Source organism: Abramis brama, assembly GCF_963993115.1.
Source record: "Abramis brama genome assembly, chromosome: 25".
NCBI classification, from domain to species: Eukaryota; Metazoa; Chordata; class Actinopteri; order Cypriniformes; family Leuciscidae; genus Abramis; species Abramis brama.
In genome coordinates this window covers 17671550-17689346 of record NC_139987.1, presented here as the reverse complement: position 1 = coordinate 17689346, position 17797 = coordinate 17671550, and the positions used below count along the sequence as shown (strand labels likewise).

At 36.2% G+C, this 17797-nt stretch overlaps 2 protein-coding genes across 3 annotated transcripts; one reads left to right on the top strand and one right to left on the bottom strand.

The window, feature by feature from the left end:
- Nucleotides 1–1446: 1446 nt before the first annotated feature.
- Nucleotides 1447–7046, bottom strand: mdh2 (malate dehydrogenase 2, NAD (mitochondrial)). The gene is made up of 9 exons (XM_084104021.1): nucleotides 6823–7046; nucleotides 4799–4967; nucleotides 4379–4462; nucleotides 3958–4067; nucleotides 2909–3034; nucleotides 2711–2788; nucleotides 2278–2377; nucleotides 1909–2060; nucleotides 1447–1753 (listed from the first exon to the last, which is right to left on the bottom strand). Exons 1-9 carry the CDS (start codon nucleotides 6883–6885, stop codon nucleotides 1622–1624), a joined length of 1014 nt encoding a protein of 337 aa, XP_083960147.1. The 5' UTR covers nucleotides 6886–7046; the 3' UTR covers nucleotides 1447–1621.
- Nucleotides 7047–8008: 962 nt separating this feature from the next.
- Nucleotides 8009–11707, top strand: ska2 (spindle and kinetochore associated complex subunit 2). 2 transcript variants are annotated; one of them, XM_084105562.1, is made up of 7 exons: nucleotides 8009–8127; nucleotides 9675–9764; nucleotides 9840–10016; nucleotides 10192–10266; nucleotides 10779–10821; nucleotides 10935–11067; nucleotides 11183–11707. In XM_084105562.1, exons 1-7 carry the CDS (start codon nucleotides 8098–8100, stop codon nucleotides 11313–11315), a joined length of 681 nt encoding a protein of 226 aa, XP_083961688.1. In that variant the 5' UTR covers nucleotides 8009–8097; the 3' UTR covers nucleotides 11316–11707. The 2 variants fall into 2 exon arrangements, with proteins under 2 accessions (XP_083961688.1, XP_083961689.1); XM_084105563.1 differs by lacking the exon at nucleotides 8009–8127 and adding an exon at nucleotides 9091–9258 and having other exon boundaries at nucleotides 9454–9764.
- The last annotated feature ends 6090 nt before the right edge of the window (nucleotides 11708–17797 follow it).

Below are 17797 nucleotides of genomic sequence, written 5' to 3'. Positions count from 1 at the left end.
TTGCACATTAAAGTCATGGAAACGGTAAATTTGGCTAATTAATACGGCGGTGGATGTGGAGACGACGTTTTCGAATGAACCGCCTGAAATGATTGGTGGCAGGTCGTTTCCGCTCATCTGCACGTATGCAAATGAGCTAACTTTATTTAAATAAGACAATGTGAGAAAATATATATATATTTTTTTTAAATAATATTTTTTACTGAAATTGACTAATGTGTTTCCTTTTATTATTATTAAATTAAAAATAAAATAAATCCAGCCTGTTGAATATTTATCTCTAACTTGTTTGCAATAGTTTAATTTGTACTACCATTTATGCTGGTAAACGGAGGGTAATTTTTTTCTTTAATCAAAAGTGAGAAAACTGTACAAATATTTTAATACACACACACACAAAAAACAAATTATTGTTTTATTGGTTGTTACTTAACCCTTTGAAAATATTACAATATAAACATTAAACAATCTAATAATATATTCAAAAATGTGCATTTTTCAAAAGTAATATTTTTATTTTTAAATATCTCCTAACATCTCGTTGGTTGGTAATTGTCAAGTGTTTTTTATAATATATTTATGCATGTAACTACATACATTAAAGCTTTAAGCATTTTTTAAAGAAATTACCAATTTAAAGTCATTTTAGGGGAAAACATTTATCAGCAATATGATTTAAGCACCATATATAAAACGTTTCTATCCATTATAAAATACTGTTTTCAATGGGAGAACAATGCCATTTTAAGACCAAGGCCTTTGTAAGACACCAACTAATGCTACTGTAATTGGAAAAGGTGAAATAAAAACATAAAAATTGATATATTTATATATACTATAAAACTGGATGTCTGAGGTTTTCAGAAAGTTGGGTAGTTAAGCTTGCAAAATATTGTGGGGGGAAAATCCTTTCAAATCATCATTCATGCACCCTTCTCAAATAAAACAAATCTGGAGCAGACTTGAAACTATCATAAATAGATCTTTTAAAAAAAAGATATGTATATATATATATATATATATACTGAGAACTGATAAGAATGTAAAAAATTTACCTTGAAATGCAACAAGTCGCTTTGGATAAAGTGTCTGCCAAAATGCATAAATGTAAATATGTGTGTGTGTGTGAGTGTGTAGGAAATATAAAATCTATTACATCATTAAGCTTCATTTAAATACCTCCAAATCACTATTCATTTGAATAAGCACATGGAAAGAGACTAGAATGTGAAAGTGGATCCTTGATGAAAAATAACAATAACACTGACAGTAGGTTTACTCAGAGCCATTTCTATTTATGTAAAACTCATTCACATTGATTTATGAGTCACTCAAATTGCATTGGTTTATAACCAAAAACAAACAAAAAACACAAGTCAATAATATAATCTCATAGCAAAATAGCAATTTTTTTGAATAGAGTGAACTAAAATACAAGGACGTATATAGTTGGTAAACAAACCGTTTTATTGATGGCTGGATATTACTGTTTTAATTAGCACAAAGACTGTCTGCATCTTTGAAAATGATGAAAATACATGTTTGGGAAACCCTGTTGACATACAATGATTCAGCTTTATAAATAAAGGACATTTCACAGGTAGCGTGCCACAAGCACAGATCACTTCATGTTTGAAACAAAATCTTCTCCTTTCTTGATGGAGCCCTTCAGTTCATCCATGGCTTCAGCTACCAGCTTCTCCTCAAACGCAGAGATCTTGCCAAGGCCAAGGTTCTTTTCAATGCCGTTTTTCTGAGAAAAGGAAGAGAAATTATAATTTTTTTAAATTAGTAAACAAAAAGACAAAAACATAAAGCCTGTTTTACCAGGTGGTTGTTGTCCCTGTGACCTGGTATGATCTGAACATAAGATGAAGTAACATCTAAAGAGGATCTAGCTAGATTTACCCCAAGCAGGAGAGGTGTAGAGAAGTATTTGCACTCCGTTTCCTCAGATCTCACAAATGCACATTCAACAACACCCTCCTTTCCATTCATGGCGTCAAGAAGGGAGAATGTGAACCTGGCTCCAGCGTAGGCCATGGACAGAGTGGCAGAGCCTATGAATAGAGACACATTTAGGTTTACAGATACAAATTCATATTTCAGATCTTCTAAATGGTATTTTTAATGTGGTATTTAAAAAAATAAAAATAAAATCTAAATTAAGTTTCTGCACAATTAAAAAAAGATGCCAGCGACATGAAGGAACCAAAGCCTTACTAAATGCAATCAAAAAACAAGCAATCAAACAGCATCTAAATCCTCAGTTCTCACCTGCACCAGCTTTAGCTTTCACAACCTCAGTTCCTGCTTCCTGGATCCTGCCTGTCAAAGCAGACAGTTGATCTGCAGGAAACTCAACCTTGGGTGTGCACTGAAAACAACACGAAAAGAATAACACACATCAGCTTCATCATTTCACCAAATAATCTAAACAACCTGTCCTAAAGAAAAAAAAAAAAAGCCAATCAGAAGATATTTTACATTTATGGTACAGGATTGTAGACCAATGAGAGATTACACAATGAGCAGGGATATGCAGTGCAATGCCACAGAAATGAAGCAAGCAACCTACAAAATAGGCTGCCAAAAACTTGGATTGACATGAAAGTTAAAGCTTGAATTGGTACTAGTCATTGTAATGCAATACTGTTCAAATGCTTATTGAACAAGTTATCAGTTATGGAGTAATACAGGTTCTCCTCACCTGTGAAATGAGAGGAATGATGGTCTTTCCTGCATGACCTCCGACCACTGGCACATTGACTCGGGCGGGATCAAGGCCCTGGAAATATTGCAGTAACCGTTACAATGAAATGACTGTGCAAATGTATGTTCTGATGATGACATTAAATAAATAAGTCTGCACTTAAAAATCTGTATCTATTGAGTTTATAGAACTCACTTTGAGCTCAGCAACAAAAGTATTTGCTCTGACAATATCCAGTGTTGTCACACCAAAGACTCTGTTGGGGTGGTAGACGCCATGTTTCTTCATCACCTCTGATGTGATGGGAATAGTGGAGTTCACCTGAAATTCACAATGAAGTTTAATAATACAGAACTTGTTTTCCTATATGAACAATTGTCAACTATCTTAAACAGACGGTCCAAAGCATACATGCATGTATGTGTATAGATATGTAGTGCTAGATGCCATTTTGACCTTTGAGCAGTTATAAAGTGATATAACAGCAATGTACTGATCTCGCCAAGACTTCATACAGGGTTCCCACACCTTGGTTAACTTCAAATTCAAGGACCTTTCAAGGACTTTCCAGGTCCAACACCCTCAAATTCTAGGACTTAATGTGGGGACACATTTCAATTGAGGGCAAGGTAACATTGTGTTACCTTGTAAGATACAGTTTTCATGTGTCAAATACAACTATGCAAAAAAGCTTTTTTTTGCATTTATTTTTGGCAATATGACAAATCTGATATTCTATTTGTCATATTTCTGTTTTGCATAAAACTGAAGGATATTTGGTACATCCTATACTGTATTATAAAATGATCTGATATTAACTTGTGCATGAATTTTATTGAAAAGAGCTTAGGCTCATGTAACCAGCCTATTTTTGCAATGTTTCACAGTGTGTCTGTGAAACGCTGAGGTCCCATAGTTCCGTGTGCTCGTCATTTCGTCATGGCAACGTACAACACAAAGTACCTCACGCGGGAAACACTTAACATAACACGTAAATGTGCGTAACTAATGTAAATAAAGCAAGCTAGTATGCATAAGCCACGAAATGTTGGCAAAATAACACATTAGCGGACTGGAGGGAAAAATATGGATTTTTCCAGAAAACTTCTTTCGCAAAATAAATTCAAGCACCTGCATCTATGCATGTTTATTTTCAAAAACTTCCCAGGGCCTTGAAAAATATTTTTCAGATTCACAAACTTTCAAGAATTTCAAGGACCCGTGGGAACCCTGTTTATACTTACAGGGTTTGCAATGACGCAGATCATGGCCTCAGGGCAGTGACGGGCGCAGGCATCAGCTAGTGTGGCCACAATAGTGGCATTGGTGTTGAACAGGTCGTCACGGGTCATACCTAGAAAAAAGGGCAAAAAGATCAATCTTCAGAAATGTATAGAAATCCATAAGAATTTCTCATTTATAACTGAGCCCAATTCTATCCCAAAGCCCTTATGTTTAAGCCAATCAAATTTTTTTTTGTTGAATATCCTATTTTACATTCACACAAATAAAATGTTGCAAATGCCATTCGATGCTGACTATAAATGCGCTTAAAAAAACAAAGCAGAGATATATATATATAAAAAAAAATATATAAATATATAAATATATATATATATATATATATATATATATATATATATATATATATATACCTATACCCACCAGGCTTCCTTGGGACACCAGCAGGGATGACAACAACCTCACAGCCTTTCAGTGCAGCACCCAGCTGATCTGCTCCCATGTACCCTGCAAAGCAAGACTATTAGCACTATTTACTAATTTAAAGTAAAAAAAAAAAAAAGTGGTAGGGTTTAAGCATTGGAGAAGTCTAGCATATGTTACCAGATAAAAGTAGGTTGTTTCAACTGTCAAGTTTTGATATTTTAATTAAAAATTATGGGTTAAAAAGTTATCTGGATGAATCGTTCACAAGATTAAGATGATGCATTTAGAAAATACAGCAAATTTCCATTTCATGCCAACTTTAAAATAATAAATATGATTTCTCTGCAAATGCAAAAAAAAATCTAATTATAACCATCAGAACCAAGGAGGCTTGATGAGCCGAAACCATTTCTGTACCTGTGACATGGGCTCTGGTCTCAATGTGACTGAGGTCAGCAGCCACTCCAGGAGTGTGGGCGATATCGTAAAGTGACAGCTGGCTCACTAAAGGGCTGTTCTTCAGTAGGAGGGACAGGGGCTGCCCGATGCCCCCTGAGGCACCCAAGACAGCTACTTTCGCATTGTTCTGCAAGGAGGAAAAATTGCAACATGTCACACAATTGCACTATGTGCTAATCCACCCTACTTATATCAGTAAAGTGTACTTTGACTCAATAGGCCATTAAATGTACTGCTTTGTATTGTTGTGTGCAATATATAAACATTTAAGAGGTATCATTTATCATAACCTGGTTATCGAAAACTGTTTAAAGGGTTAGTTCACCCAAAAAATTCTGTCATTACTCACTCACCCTCATGTCGTTCCAAATCTGTAAGATTTTCGTTCATCTTCGGAACACAAATGAAGATCTTGATGAAATCTGAGAGCTTTCTGTCCCTCCATTGACAGCTACACAACTACCACTTTGACGCTTCAAAAGGTTCATTCAGAGATCGTAAAACTAATCCATATGAATTGAGCGGTTTAGTCCAGATTTCTGAAAAGACTCGATCACTTTATATGATGGAGAGATTGAATTTAGGCTTTTATTCACATATAAACATTCATCACCTACACATCAGTTGTGGTAAACAAGCTCAAGCACGTTCGCTTGACGTGCAAGAACCAATGAGATTTGATCTCACGCATCAAGCAGGTTTGGTTGAGCTTGATCAATGCTTAAATGTTAATAAAAGCTTAAATTATATCTGTTAATCATATAAAGTGATCGGGTCTCTTCAGAAAATTTGTAGTAAACCGCTCAATTCATATGAATTAGTTATACGATCTCTTTATGAAGCTTTTGAAGCGTCAAAGTGGTAGTTGCGTAGCTGTCAATGGAGGAACAGAATCAAAAAGATCTTCATTTGTGTTCAAAATATGAACTAAAGTCTTACAGGTTTGGAACGACATGGGGGTGAGTAATTCATTTTCATTTTTGGGTGGACTATCCCTTTAAATAAAAAAAAATAAAAAAATAGAACAACCTTTGAATGCAGAATGTTAAACATCCTTTTGTGCGTCTATGCGTTTACAAATGGATGTCACACAAACATTTTTTTAACTGGACCTTGGGACTTTTTCAGTCTGGAAATAGGCCAGTGGGAATTTTTACTACCATTCATGCAGAGAAATGGGAGGGTTTAAAGCAAGTGATTAAGGACTCTGTAAAGTGTTTAGACAGTACAAAGGAAGTCTGTATGGCATACAAGTGCGTTTAGTGCGAGTTTATGGAAAACAAACTAATTAGTCTTAATCTATTGGCAAATAAACGCATGTATTGCACTGTGTTAAGAATAAAAAGGAATGCAATGTGGGTGTGATGATGTATGGGGAATATAAGTACTACAAGCCTTATAAAGCCCTAAGTTTTGTTTCATGAAACATATCAGATGATGAATCATCACAGTAGCGTTTTTGCCATTTTAAGCCAACACAAAAGCTGCATTAAGCCTGATCTCTCATTACAGATCAAGACACTTTGTAGTACTTGCTACACGACAAGCTGATTGCAGTAATGACCTTTCAAAGGGGGTTGAGTCAATGCGATGCCATCTCTAACCTGGATGATCGCACACAGGCAGAGGCAGACTACACGAGTTGGCAAGGTCGACTAAAACCTACTCATGGCGGACAGCAGGATTTCAACTGGATTCATGATTCTTGTAACCTCTATAAACCTAAAGTCCATATAACTAAGAAATCACACTGTCAGTGTGCTGGCTAAATGCCAAGCAAGGTAACTTCTAAGTTACCTGGATGCAGGTTCTTAACTTAGTTTCAACTATATTATTGTAGTCTATGGATTATTAAGGACCACGAATCAATAAAGAAAAGTTTTAATCCCAGTTTGACATGTCAGCGTCATTATACACTCATATTCATCACGTAAGCTAATGTGTTAGCGCACTCGCATGGTAACAAATATGAACGTTTTTACCTGGGAGGAGGTGGACAAGCTCCGGGCGAGGGTGGCTGTTGGTCTAGCGATGCGGGAGAACATGTTGGATTGATATTTTGTAAGTGCTTGCTGTTTTAAAATTAATATTTGATATAGAGCCCCTCCTGACTGTGACTCCAACGTCCTCTAACAAGACAACCGGGTGAGAACAAGCCTACGGTGCAGCCAAGCTTTGTTGACGCTATGACATACTGGCCTTCTCTGATTGGTGTAGCAGTCTGTATGCAGAGCTATGATTGAATAGAAATGTTGTCAGTCATGTTAAATGGGGCGGGGTTTACCACCGCTTACTCTTTCAATGGCTGATCACATCCTGGCGATCGATTGGTCCGTGTGGATGAAACGTCATAGAAACTTTTTCAGCCCTCTGATTTTTTTTTTTTTTTTTTTACAGTTTTAAAAAACTCTTTTGATAAACTTTTTTTTTCTTTTAAACAGTAGTAACTGCTCCTGGCCTATTAAGAATTTAGTTTTAAAACTGAATTTGTCTAGGAGCATGATAATTCTAAAATTACCCCGGCCTGAACATTACACCTTGGAGAATAAAACATGTCTCTTGCTATATTTACAAGGCCTGGGACAAAATGTTTGTGAACTATTATTATAAATAAAGATAATGTAGTGTAAAGTCTGAATACTGTGCAGTGTAGTAATATAGAGTATGAATACTGTGCTGAGTCTGGCTATGTTAGGTATATGATTCAACATTGTCTGCATGCATAGAGTAATTGGATGACCTACTTAATTCAACAAAATGTGTGGTATACAAAAGCTTACAGCAAAGAATACTGTGTTCCGTACTTGATATTTCAGTGTGGTGTATAAAAAAAGAAGTTATAAATTCATTATTTGATCTGAGTGACAAAAGTTTTTACAGAAAATGGATTTAAAATGCTAAATAATTGTTTTTCTTTCCAATAAACACTGTATCCCACAATGTAATATTATCTAATAGTCAGCATACTCTAACACAAAACTTGAGGGGTGGAAGAAAAATATTTCAATCACTGAATTTAGGATTCATATTTCACATTCAATTATAAATAGTATGCGCAGTAATACACACTATAGTACGTCCAAGACATGTACGTTAGAATTCCATCCCGAATATACCACCCCCTTTCCGCTCTTTCTCCTTCCAAACTGGCCAATCACCTTCCGCGCTCTCTGACAGCTGACTAATCAGAGAAGGTCTTGCGTTCTGCTGCGAGCTTTATATTTCCGGGGCTGCTTTAGGAATGTAAACTATTCAACATGGAGACAGTTGATAAACTGGAGGCGATGGTAAGCTGTTTTTTCAGGCAAACGTTTCCATCAAACGTTTTCCCTTGTAAAGTGGCGGTATCCGTCTATTTGTTAATAATACCGGTGCCTTTGCATTAGACGACGTAATGCAGAATAAAACATGAAAAATTACATGTTCTCTATATTCCTCTGTCTTTCCCTCAGGTTGAAGGGGAGAAAATTACGAAAAACATGTAGCTGGATGGCTAACTAGTGCCACAGCTAATTACATAATTTAATAATATTTACATCAATATCAGTCTTCATGTCATTAAATTACTCTAATGCGCATATTTTGAAACGAAACCTTGGCATTCAGCCTGAAAATGTTTATTTGGTTCGATAGTTGGTCGGTAGTGAGGGGAGTGCGGGTGCGGGAGGGCCTGTGCGTCTGTCCGCCAAACTGTGCGCTGCAGCCCGAACTTACTCCTATACGTTATTCAATAAGGTTTATATACACTCATAAACGGTTCGGACATATATACATCAAGTTAATGTCGCATTTGTTATTAACAGATAAAATGAATATAAAATGTGTCCATTGCTTCTGGGCGACACGCAGATCTTTGTAAACGTTTAGTCTGAAGATTCTGACAATTTGCATGCCTGCAAAATCTCATAAAAGTCCTTTTTCTTATTCAATGATTTTTAGTAAAACCTTAAACCTGTATTAATTTTATATTTGCATGTTTAAATAGCATTAGTGCGAGGAAACGATAGGGGGCGCAGTATTAGCTTGTCAGAAATTGTATGTATGGATGTGTGTATGTATATATGTGTATATATCTTTATGAATAACTATGGATGTTGCCTAATAAATAAATAAGAAATAGATACAAAGTAGCTATATATAATGAATTAAATACCATAGCAATTAATGATGAAACATCTATATATCTAGATCTCAGCACCTAGTGTTTATGTTTTCTAATGTTTATGTTAAAACTGTGTTCTTCTCCCCAGGCTTTTAATTGGCATTATTTACATGATTGTTGGATATTTCAGCATGCAAAAGGACCACCCTGAATGCGTACTGTCTGTCCAGTGCCCCTTTTATATTGTACTACTGATAACCCAGTTATTAAAGCAGTGCAATGTTAAAAGGGCATTGGCCAGGGATTTTTCTCAAAGGTAGGGTCAACAGCGTGGCCAGTCACATCAATTGCTGTTAACAGGTGCTCTGACTTCATTGCACTACTGTATTGGACAGCTAGCAGTGCAATAGTATTGTCAAAGCATCTGAGAACAGCTTTGCACAATGTTTACAACTTTTCAAAGAGGTGCACCATCTCAGTTGGCATGTTGTTTGTTTTCTCTGTTTTACAGGTTGTAATGTCTAATCCTAATTCTTGAGACCCTATCAGTATTGCCTCTGCTGTCCACTGTGTTCAGAGTAGTGCAATATTGCTAATAGGGTTTCAGGTTTTAGATCGTACCCTCGTTCAGATGGGCCAATAAATGCTAAAGCCTATGAACGGCAATCAACTCCTGACTCAAGTTTTCTGAATGCTTACTGAATGATGGTGTTTAGATCCGTGTCCTTGTAGTTCCAGAAAGCAGAAGCTGATATAGAATATGTGGAAAAGCGGCTGAAATTTGACTTCATGGCAAATGTGCGTGAAGCGGGCTCGTTTGAGGTAAGTTTGTATACATTTATTCATTTTAAATAATGACTGAGTCTGTTTTTCTAAATCTGTGGTTGTGGATTTTAGGGAAACCCTGTTCAGTTGCTGGAGAACCTGTCGGCGATCAAAGCACGCCATTCGGCCCTGTGCACTCAAGTGGAGGAGATCGCAGCAGAACAGAAACGATCCATGGATTCCATACGAGCTCACTTGGACACGACAGTACAGCTGGTTCAACAGCTGCAGAACACAGCGGATGTGCAGGTATTCATTCATTAGTGCAACAATCTAACAAAACCAAAGGGTCCTTGTCAATGTTACTACATTAGAGGCCATACACAATGATTTTACCATGGTAAAGGGAGTGTTCTTTGAAAAGTAAAGTAGTTCCATGATGTTTGTGGTTCTATGTGTGTTAATGGGAATTCTGGTGTTCAAGGTTCCTCCACTGACAGAAGAAGAGCAAGAAGCGAGAGATGCTCTCTGCTCATCCATTGCCGCTTTAAGTGTAGAGGTTAGACAGTTTTATCAAAAAATGCTTTTTATCATAATTACACAACTACACTACTGTTCAAAAGTTTGGGGTCGGTAAGATTTAAAAAAAATGTTTTTGAAATAAGTCTCTTATGTCTGCATTTATTGGATCAAAAATACTGTAAAACCAGTAATGTTGTAAAATTACTGTTTTCCATTTTAATATAGTACATTGTAATTTATTCATGTAATGGCAAAGCTGATTACAAAAATCAATGCTGAAAACAGTTGTGTTGCTATATATTTTCGTGGAAACCTTTTTTTTTTTCAGGATTCAAAAATAGAAAATTCAAAAGAACAGCATTTATTTGAACTGCAAAGCTTTTGTAACAAATTTTCTTTGTCACTTTTGATCAATTAAATGTGTCCTTGCTGAATAACAGTATACATTTCTAACTTTTGAACAGTATTGTATGTCTGTACCATATTTGTGGTCTTATGAGGTGAAAGCTTCCTTTTTAGCAATTTATGAATGCGTTTCTGTTTCTTTAGGCCATGCCGACATCAGAACCTCAAACTCAAGCACAGTCTGAATGTAAGGACAGAAGAAAATCATCAACATAAAGCAGCTGCAACATTTTCACAATGTCAGCATCTTTATCAGTCTCAATAATTGTAATATATTTAGTTGTTTTGTCTGTCTTGCAGCACGGAACATGCATGAAGAGGTGTCTGAGGGGACATTTGAGACTGTCCCGCGGAGTGTACGTGGTAACTTGAAGCTGAATGACCTCAACATGCTCAATAAGCAGTTATCTGAGTACTTCTCAGATAAGAACAGGTTTGTCTGGTCATATTTGACCCTGAGCCCTAACATGATTCACAATGTAGTGAAGTTTAAGGCAACAAGTTTTCTAATGCATTTGATCTAAGTCTTTTCATTCTTGTCACTTTAGGGGGCCGATAAGCACTCAGAGAATGAAGAAGTTAAACATGAAAGTCAATGATTCTGCAATGAAGACCTTACAACACCTTAAACTCATTGAGCTGGATAAGAAAGGACTTGTGTCATTGCTGGTAAAGGACTGAGAAACCGGGACAAAATGGATGCAACCCCATCAAAGCCTCTATAACACACTTGAATGATGGCATACTAGAGAACATTTCAGAAACATTTGTCCATGAAGTTCAGTATATACATTCATTGGGATTGCATACAAAATAAACTAACTTTTATCAGTCTTTTTAAGGAATAAACTTAATTTCTTCAGCATTGTTATGCTGCTGTATTAAATTATATCATCATCTGGAATCATTAGATTTGTACAAGAAAGAAACTGCATAAGAGTTCATATTATTTGCAAAGTTAAACAGTTTATGTAACTTTAGATCATCAAGATCTCAGTAAAGCAAAGGAGACTGTATTTGTAAGATTCAGTAAAAAAATTTGTATGCAATAAAATGTCTTTTTTATTTTTATATATATGTGTTGTTTTATTTAGAAGCTTTATTAAACATAACACGACAAATAGCAATAAATGTTTTTGTAGCAACGTCAAAATCATTTAAAAAAAATATATTACCTTGAACAACATCATCTGCTAGTAAATTGTAACATCAACGCTAGAACTCGAAGATGTGCATATGTTAAGAACAAGTTTAAAAGATCTTTTTTCCTTTAACAGTAAATTCAACATAAAGGAACACAAACCACATGCCTTAAGCATCTAAAATGGAAACGATTCAGATGCAAAAGTCCTTGAGGAAATCCAAAAGATCGGCTCCTCTTTAACAGTGTGGTTTGACTGACTCTGGAGGTGTATGCTCAAGAACTCTGATGATAAAACAAACAAACAATGAAATTACAAAAATGAATTTTAGGGCAGGAAATTTAGCAAGTTTTAGTTAGCAAGTTACTTGTAAAGCATTAATGTAAGGCTGAAGTGTTTAAAAGTCAATGGTAATTTCAATATTTCTATTATAAGCAGTAAGATTTACACTAGCACTGTATTCCTGGGGTCAAAAGCATTTTATTTTAGGCTTCTTGTGCACCTGTTAGTATGGTTCTCCTGATAAGCTGTCTCAATCCGCTCTCCCAGCTTATTTATGACTTCTACAGAGAAAATCAACAAGGCCAGTTGAACACTACAGTGGGCGTTTGAGCTTATTTACTGAACCTTTAAAGGCCAAAAAAAGACCTTTTCACTCACCTGCTGTCTCTATGTAGTCTCTTTCTGGACAGCACAAGTCCCTAACATCCCCCTCTCCTTTTTTGTCAGGGGCTCTTTCTGAAGCCATTCTTTCCAGATCCACATCCAAGGTGGAGCTTGCTCTGCAAGATTTCAAAGTAAAAGTATCTTCTTTTTTTGTCTGTTTTAGGAGAGCTATTATTATTAAACTCCATTTAATAATAAAATATAAAAATAAAATACATTTTATTGCATACCAAAAAAATTAATTTACTGAATCTTACAAATACAGTCTCTTTTGCTTTACTGAGATCTTGATGATCTTAACTTTACAAAAAACATGAACTCTTATGTAGTTTCTTTACTAATATTATTATTAAAATAACTGTCAGCAAGATTTTAGACTGAACTCCTTCCAAAATGTTGTACATAAAGAAATAATACATACATATCCACCCTTTACTGCTGTAGACTTTTAATGTACTATTCTGATTCATTTTAAAACAATGAAATCAAAATGGACAATTCTTATTTTTCTAAATGTAATTTATCCATGCACATATTTGTACTTTTTTTTATTTTGTGAAAATCAAAAGAGTAATGTTTTTTCTTGTTTGAGAAGCTGTTTTACTTGGATATACGTCACAATAGGGGGAAAAAAATTCCCAATTTCCAATTCATGCAGACTTTTGATGCAGACAATTTCTGGTTCATTTACAAGTGTAAATGAAATATTACATACCTAAGTGGATAACTATCCGAGTTATAAAGACACATGAAGTGTAAATAGACACTCATTTTTTAGGGCAATGTTGTGTTAAATATAGATCAATTTCTCTATCCAAACAGCCCTAGAATCATTATGCAGGTTATTATTATTATATTTTTATCAACACTGTCAGAAAGTTATTAACCAATAATGAAATACCCCTTACTAAGGCAAAGTATTGGGTTTTACCTCTCAGTTTCATTAAGGCTGTGACTCTCATTGCTCTTTGGAGAGTTTGCATTACTTTCCATATCAGCAGAGTTAAGATCTGGATGCTGGTCTGAAAATACAAACGTACGTCTTTTTAATTCCTTTTAAAAATTAAAATAACAGTCCTAATTGTAGATCCGGCTCACAGTGTATCTGACACGGGTTTGAATTTACTTTCACCCTTACACTCGCCCTTCCTCTTTGAGATGCCTTCATCTTCAAGCACATTTTCTTTAGAGGACTCAGGATGTTTAGAATCTGATGGGTTGTCACCTACTTCATCATCCACATCATTGTTCTCTACAGGAATCACAAACAGTTTGATTCTTACACCATTAGCACACCATGCTAAAATCAATAATACTTCAACAATATATCCTATAATGAATTTTTGGAACACTATAGCAGTGAATTATAAATGCACACTGCCAATTGGATGCTCCATCTCTTCACTGGTCTCCTGGCTGGTCTCAGTGGTCTGTCTTGCTCCAGAGCTGGCAGTGGTGAACTCTGCATTACCACTAGAGGGAGAGTCTGTTTCCTCCTTAGACATTTTTCTTTCCAATGGAGACTGCAGGACGCTAGACACAGAGGCATTCGTCTGAAAAGAGATGCAGGATATCATTTTAAATGTAATAGCTGTGAATATATTGATGCAAATATAAGATAATGGAACATTTACCTTTGTCAGATAAAGCTTCTACAACAAAACAATAACAATAAGCATTTGTATATAGTAAAAGTCAATAAAACTTTTTTAGTGAACTCAAGCTGCCAAAACATGCATTGAAGACGTAAATATTGAAGATATTGGATGGCTAGAGTGTGCTATCATATTCTCCCGATAGTCAACATGAGATTAAAAAGCACATATTAGAAAAATTAGAGATGAATTGATGTAGATATTTTGGCTGATAACTGATCATTTATAATATTTTGAAGCCAATAACTGAAATATAGGTCAATTAGATATTATCATTCTACATTTAGAGACTGATTACAAAAAAAACCCCACTCACATTAAAAGTCTAAATTGGTAATAATATTAATAATAATTATAACATATAAAGGTTAATAAAAAATAATGAATGAAATTATACACACCTATAGCCAACATTCTTTTAAGCAATAAAATTACACAAATATAACATAATATGATTATAGAAACAAAATGCATGTGTGTCCTGGACAATAAACAGGCTCTGAGTAGACATTTTATTTATGCTTAACATTAGTCAGGCCAACTAGTATTAATAATCTGGAGTGTTCATTTAAAGGTGCAGTCTGTAAGACCCTGCTCAGACTCGACGCTCACACGCAAGTGTAATACATGCAACAGGAACGAGTGCAATTGACAATGAAAGCCGAGGAGACTTGCACACTGTAAGGTGATGAATTGATTTATACGTGTTTTAATATGCTCTCGTTCATAGATTGTTAGATGGATACCGAGGCTTTTTAGGTTGCGTAGAACCTGCAATCTCTGATCCAGTTTGTTCGGTGGCTGCAATATGCTGTGTTTCGTGCCAACTGGCATCCCGGGGTGTCAAAATACTATTGGGTGAACTGGCAGTGGGGGAGATCACACAGACCAAAACAAAAACAGACATTACGATACGGAACGCACATTTAAAAGTAAAATAACTGGCTGTAGCATTGTTTTTCAGAGAAATGAGTATGTGAACTCAGCATGTTTCCTAAATATCTGCAAACATATTATGGTATTTTTATGCTTAAGTAGAGTGAAAAAGCACTTTTAAGTATAAATGATCAGTTTAATTGACTTATCGGATTGATACAGATAACATTGTTGTATTACAAATTTATTAAAATGTTTAATTTAGGTTTACATTGAATTTAGCATGTTAAGGTTAGGTATAAATTATTATTATCAGAGTTTTCTAGCAAAAGACTCCAGTCAGTCCTGTTTTACTGAAACTCTTAATGGCTCTTGGAGCTTGTGTTTTAGCAAGAGAGTCCTGCCAGTCCTGTACTCGGGTCTCAGCATGTGAATAGATATGCTGAGTGGATTAGGATGGGCAGCACTCTCAGTCTAGAACAGGTTCCTAAACCTGTCTCATTACAAAGTTTTGGTTCCTGCCCCTAAATGTATATAAACTGTAAGAGAACGTCCCCTTAGTCAGACTTTGGAAGAACTGCAGCCACGTCAACACAAAGTATAAAGAATAACTTCTTGAACGTGATCCCAAAGTCTCCTGGTCTTTGATTCTGAGTTTCCAACAACATTATAAAAACACATATCGTCCGATACCCATATGGCCGTTGATATATTTCAGAAATGTATTATTCAAATATGACTGACATTGCTGCTATCTCCTGCACTGGCTGTGGCGTAACTCTCTGTGCAGACAGTGTGGGATAGGCTCGGGAGCGGGGGGAAGGGCTCAGAGTCAATCTGCACATCTTGAAGAGTCCTATGACCTGTAATTAAACAGTGTACACAATTACATAAAACTGCCCCACAGAATGTACTCTGAATTTTGATTAATCGTAAAAGTGAAGCCTAAGTAGATGCATGTTATATTTTTCTGATTCACTTCATACCTTTTGGGCTGCGTGGGGTGCTGTTGCAGGCTGGATGTCCTCTGCTGTGAGGGATTGGACGGGCTTCAGGGGACCCCACCCACTTTTGGAGCTGGGCCGGTGAACAGGATATGCTGGAGAGGTCCGGAATCTCTGGCAAACAACTGATCAAACAAATAAACCAAAGCACAGAGGACAGACTCAGCCGAAGGAAGTCAGTATTGTTATTTTTATTTGCAAAGGACTCAACAGACAAAATACACTACCTTTCAAAGGTTTTGGGTTGGTAAGATTTTTTATTGTTTTTGAAAGTCTCTAATGCTCAGCAAGACTGCATTTATATTAGTAAAAACAGTAAAATTGTTTCTATTCTTTGATGAATAGAAAGTTCATTTAAAATAGAAATCTTTGATAACAGTATATATATAAATGTCTATACTGTAATTTGTGATCATTTTAATGTGTCCATGCTGAATTAAGTCTTACTAACCCCAAATATTTGAACTCACTGTACACTTAATAAAAAATATTTTTTACAACAAATCAATTCCATCTGCTGTTGAGCTTTGCGTGAATGCTTAATTTCTTTTACCTGAGGGTAGGAAAGTACCTGTGCACAGGGGTAATGGATTCAGACTCCTTTGAGTCCTCTTGAACAAGCTGGTATTCTGGATAAAAAATAAGGGTGATATAAAGGTTAGAAAAAAGGACAAACTTTACCCACAAAGATGGTAATACAATGATTGCAGAGTGTTTCATCTGTATACCACTCAGACTGTTTTCTACAGCTTGTTTTTCTTCTGCTTGAGATGTGCTGGGTCGACACACCTCCACTGTGACGTCCAACTCATCCTCTGAGCTAAGTGACTGAGAAATAAAGGGTTTACAAAAAATATTGACTTTATTCTTCGATATTTTAGGCACAGTTGCACAGACAGGGCTTAGACTAAGTCAGGACTAAGCCTTAGTTCAATGAGGACTTCTACGTAGCTTTTATAAACGTGCCTTAGAAAAAAACATTTCTGGTGTGCATCTTGAGTGTCAGCATCCTGCTTCCTATTGTTTGTCTCCAGGCCTCTAGAGGTTACCTGTGTTCCCCTCTGCCTTAGTTCTTCCTCATGTGTCCTTGTTAGCGTTATCCAGGTCACCTGTGCCTTGTTTCCCCATAGACAGTATAAGAAATGGACACAGTGACTTAGACTTCAACTGAGACCAGTAAAGTCAATTAGAAGCACTCTCTTCCTGAGCGTACTGCGCTCGTACTGAGCTTGATGATGTAGATGTGACGTGAGCAACCTGTCTGACAGTTGTAAGTCTTCTAGTAGCCGTGCCAAGAGAAATCTGAATCATTCCTTTTCGAATCTTGCAGAGGCGGAGAGCGTGAGTAGGAGCTGTCCATGAGCTAGGAGCAACTTTATGACTCTCTATGGGCTTCTCCCTTGACTTTATCGGACTTTATGCCTCTACGCCCCCCCGACTACCTGCGAGATTCTTATTTGTATAGAATAGGAAATTCTCCTATACGGTAATTTCTCTACTGTGCGACAGAGAGTCGCGTAGTTATGACGCAATCATTAGCCTATTTTTACAAAAACAGCTTCTACGGGGCCATAATGTAAGATGCAAGGTAATGGAGCCTTTTATACATTGTAGTGTTTCTTTTGAAATAAACAATGGACAAATGGAGTCTTTAAACGCCTCAGATGTAAAGTTATTCGCTGTCAAAGTGATGCCAAAATGAATGGGAGTCAATGGAATGCTAGCAGCAGGTGATGGATGCCCCCATAGAAGGTACGCTTTCCGGATGCTGGATTACCCCCTTGTGTTTCCCCTAGAGCAGGGATGGGCAACTTCGGTCC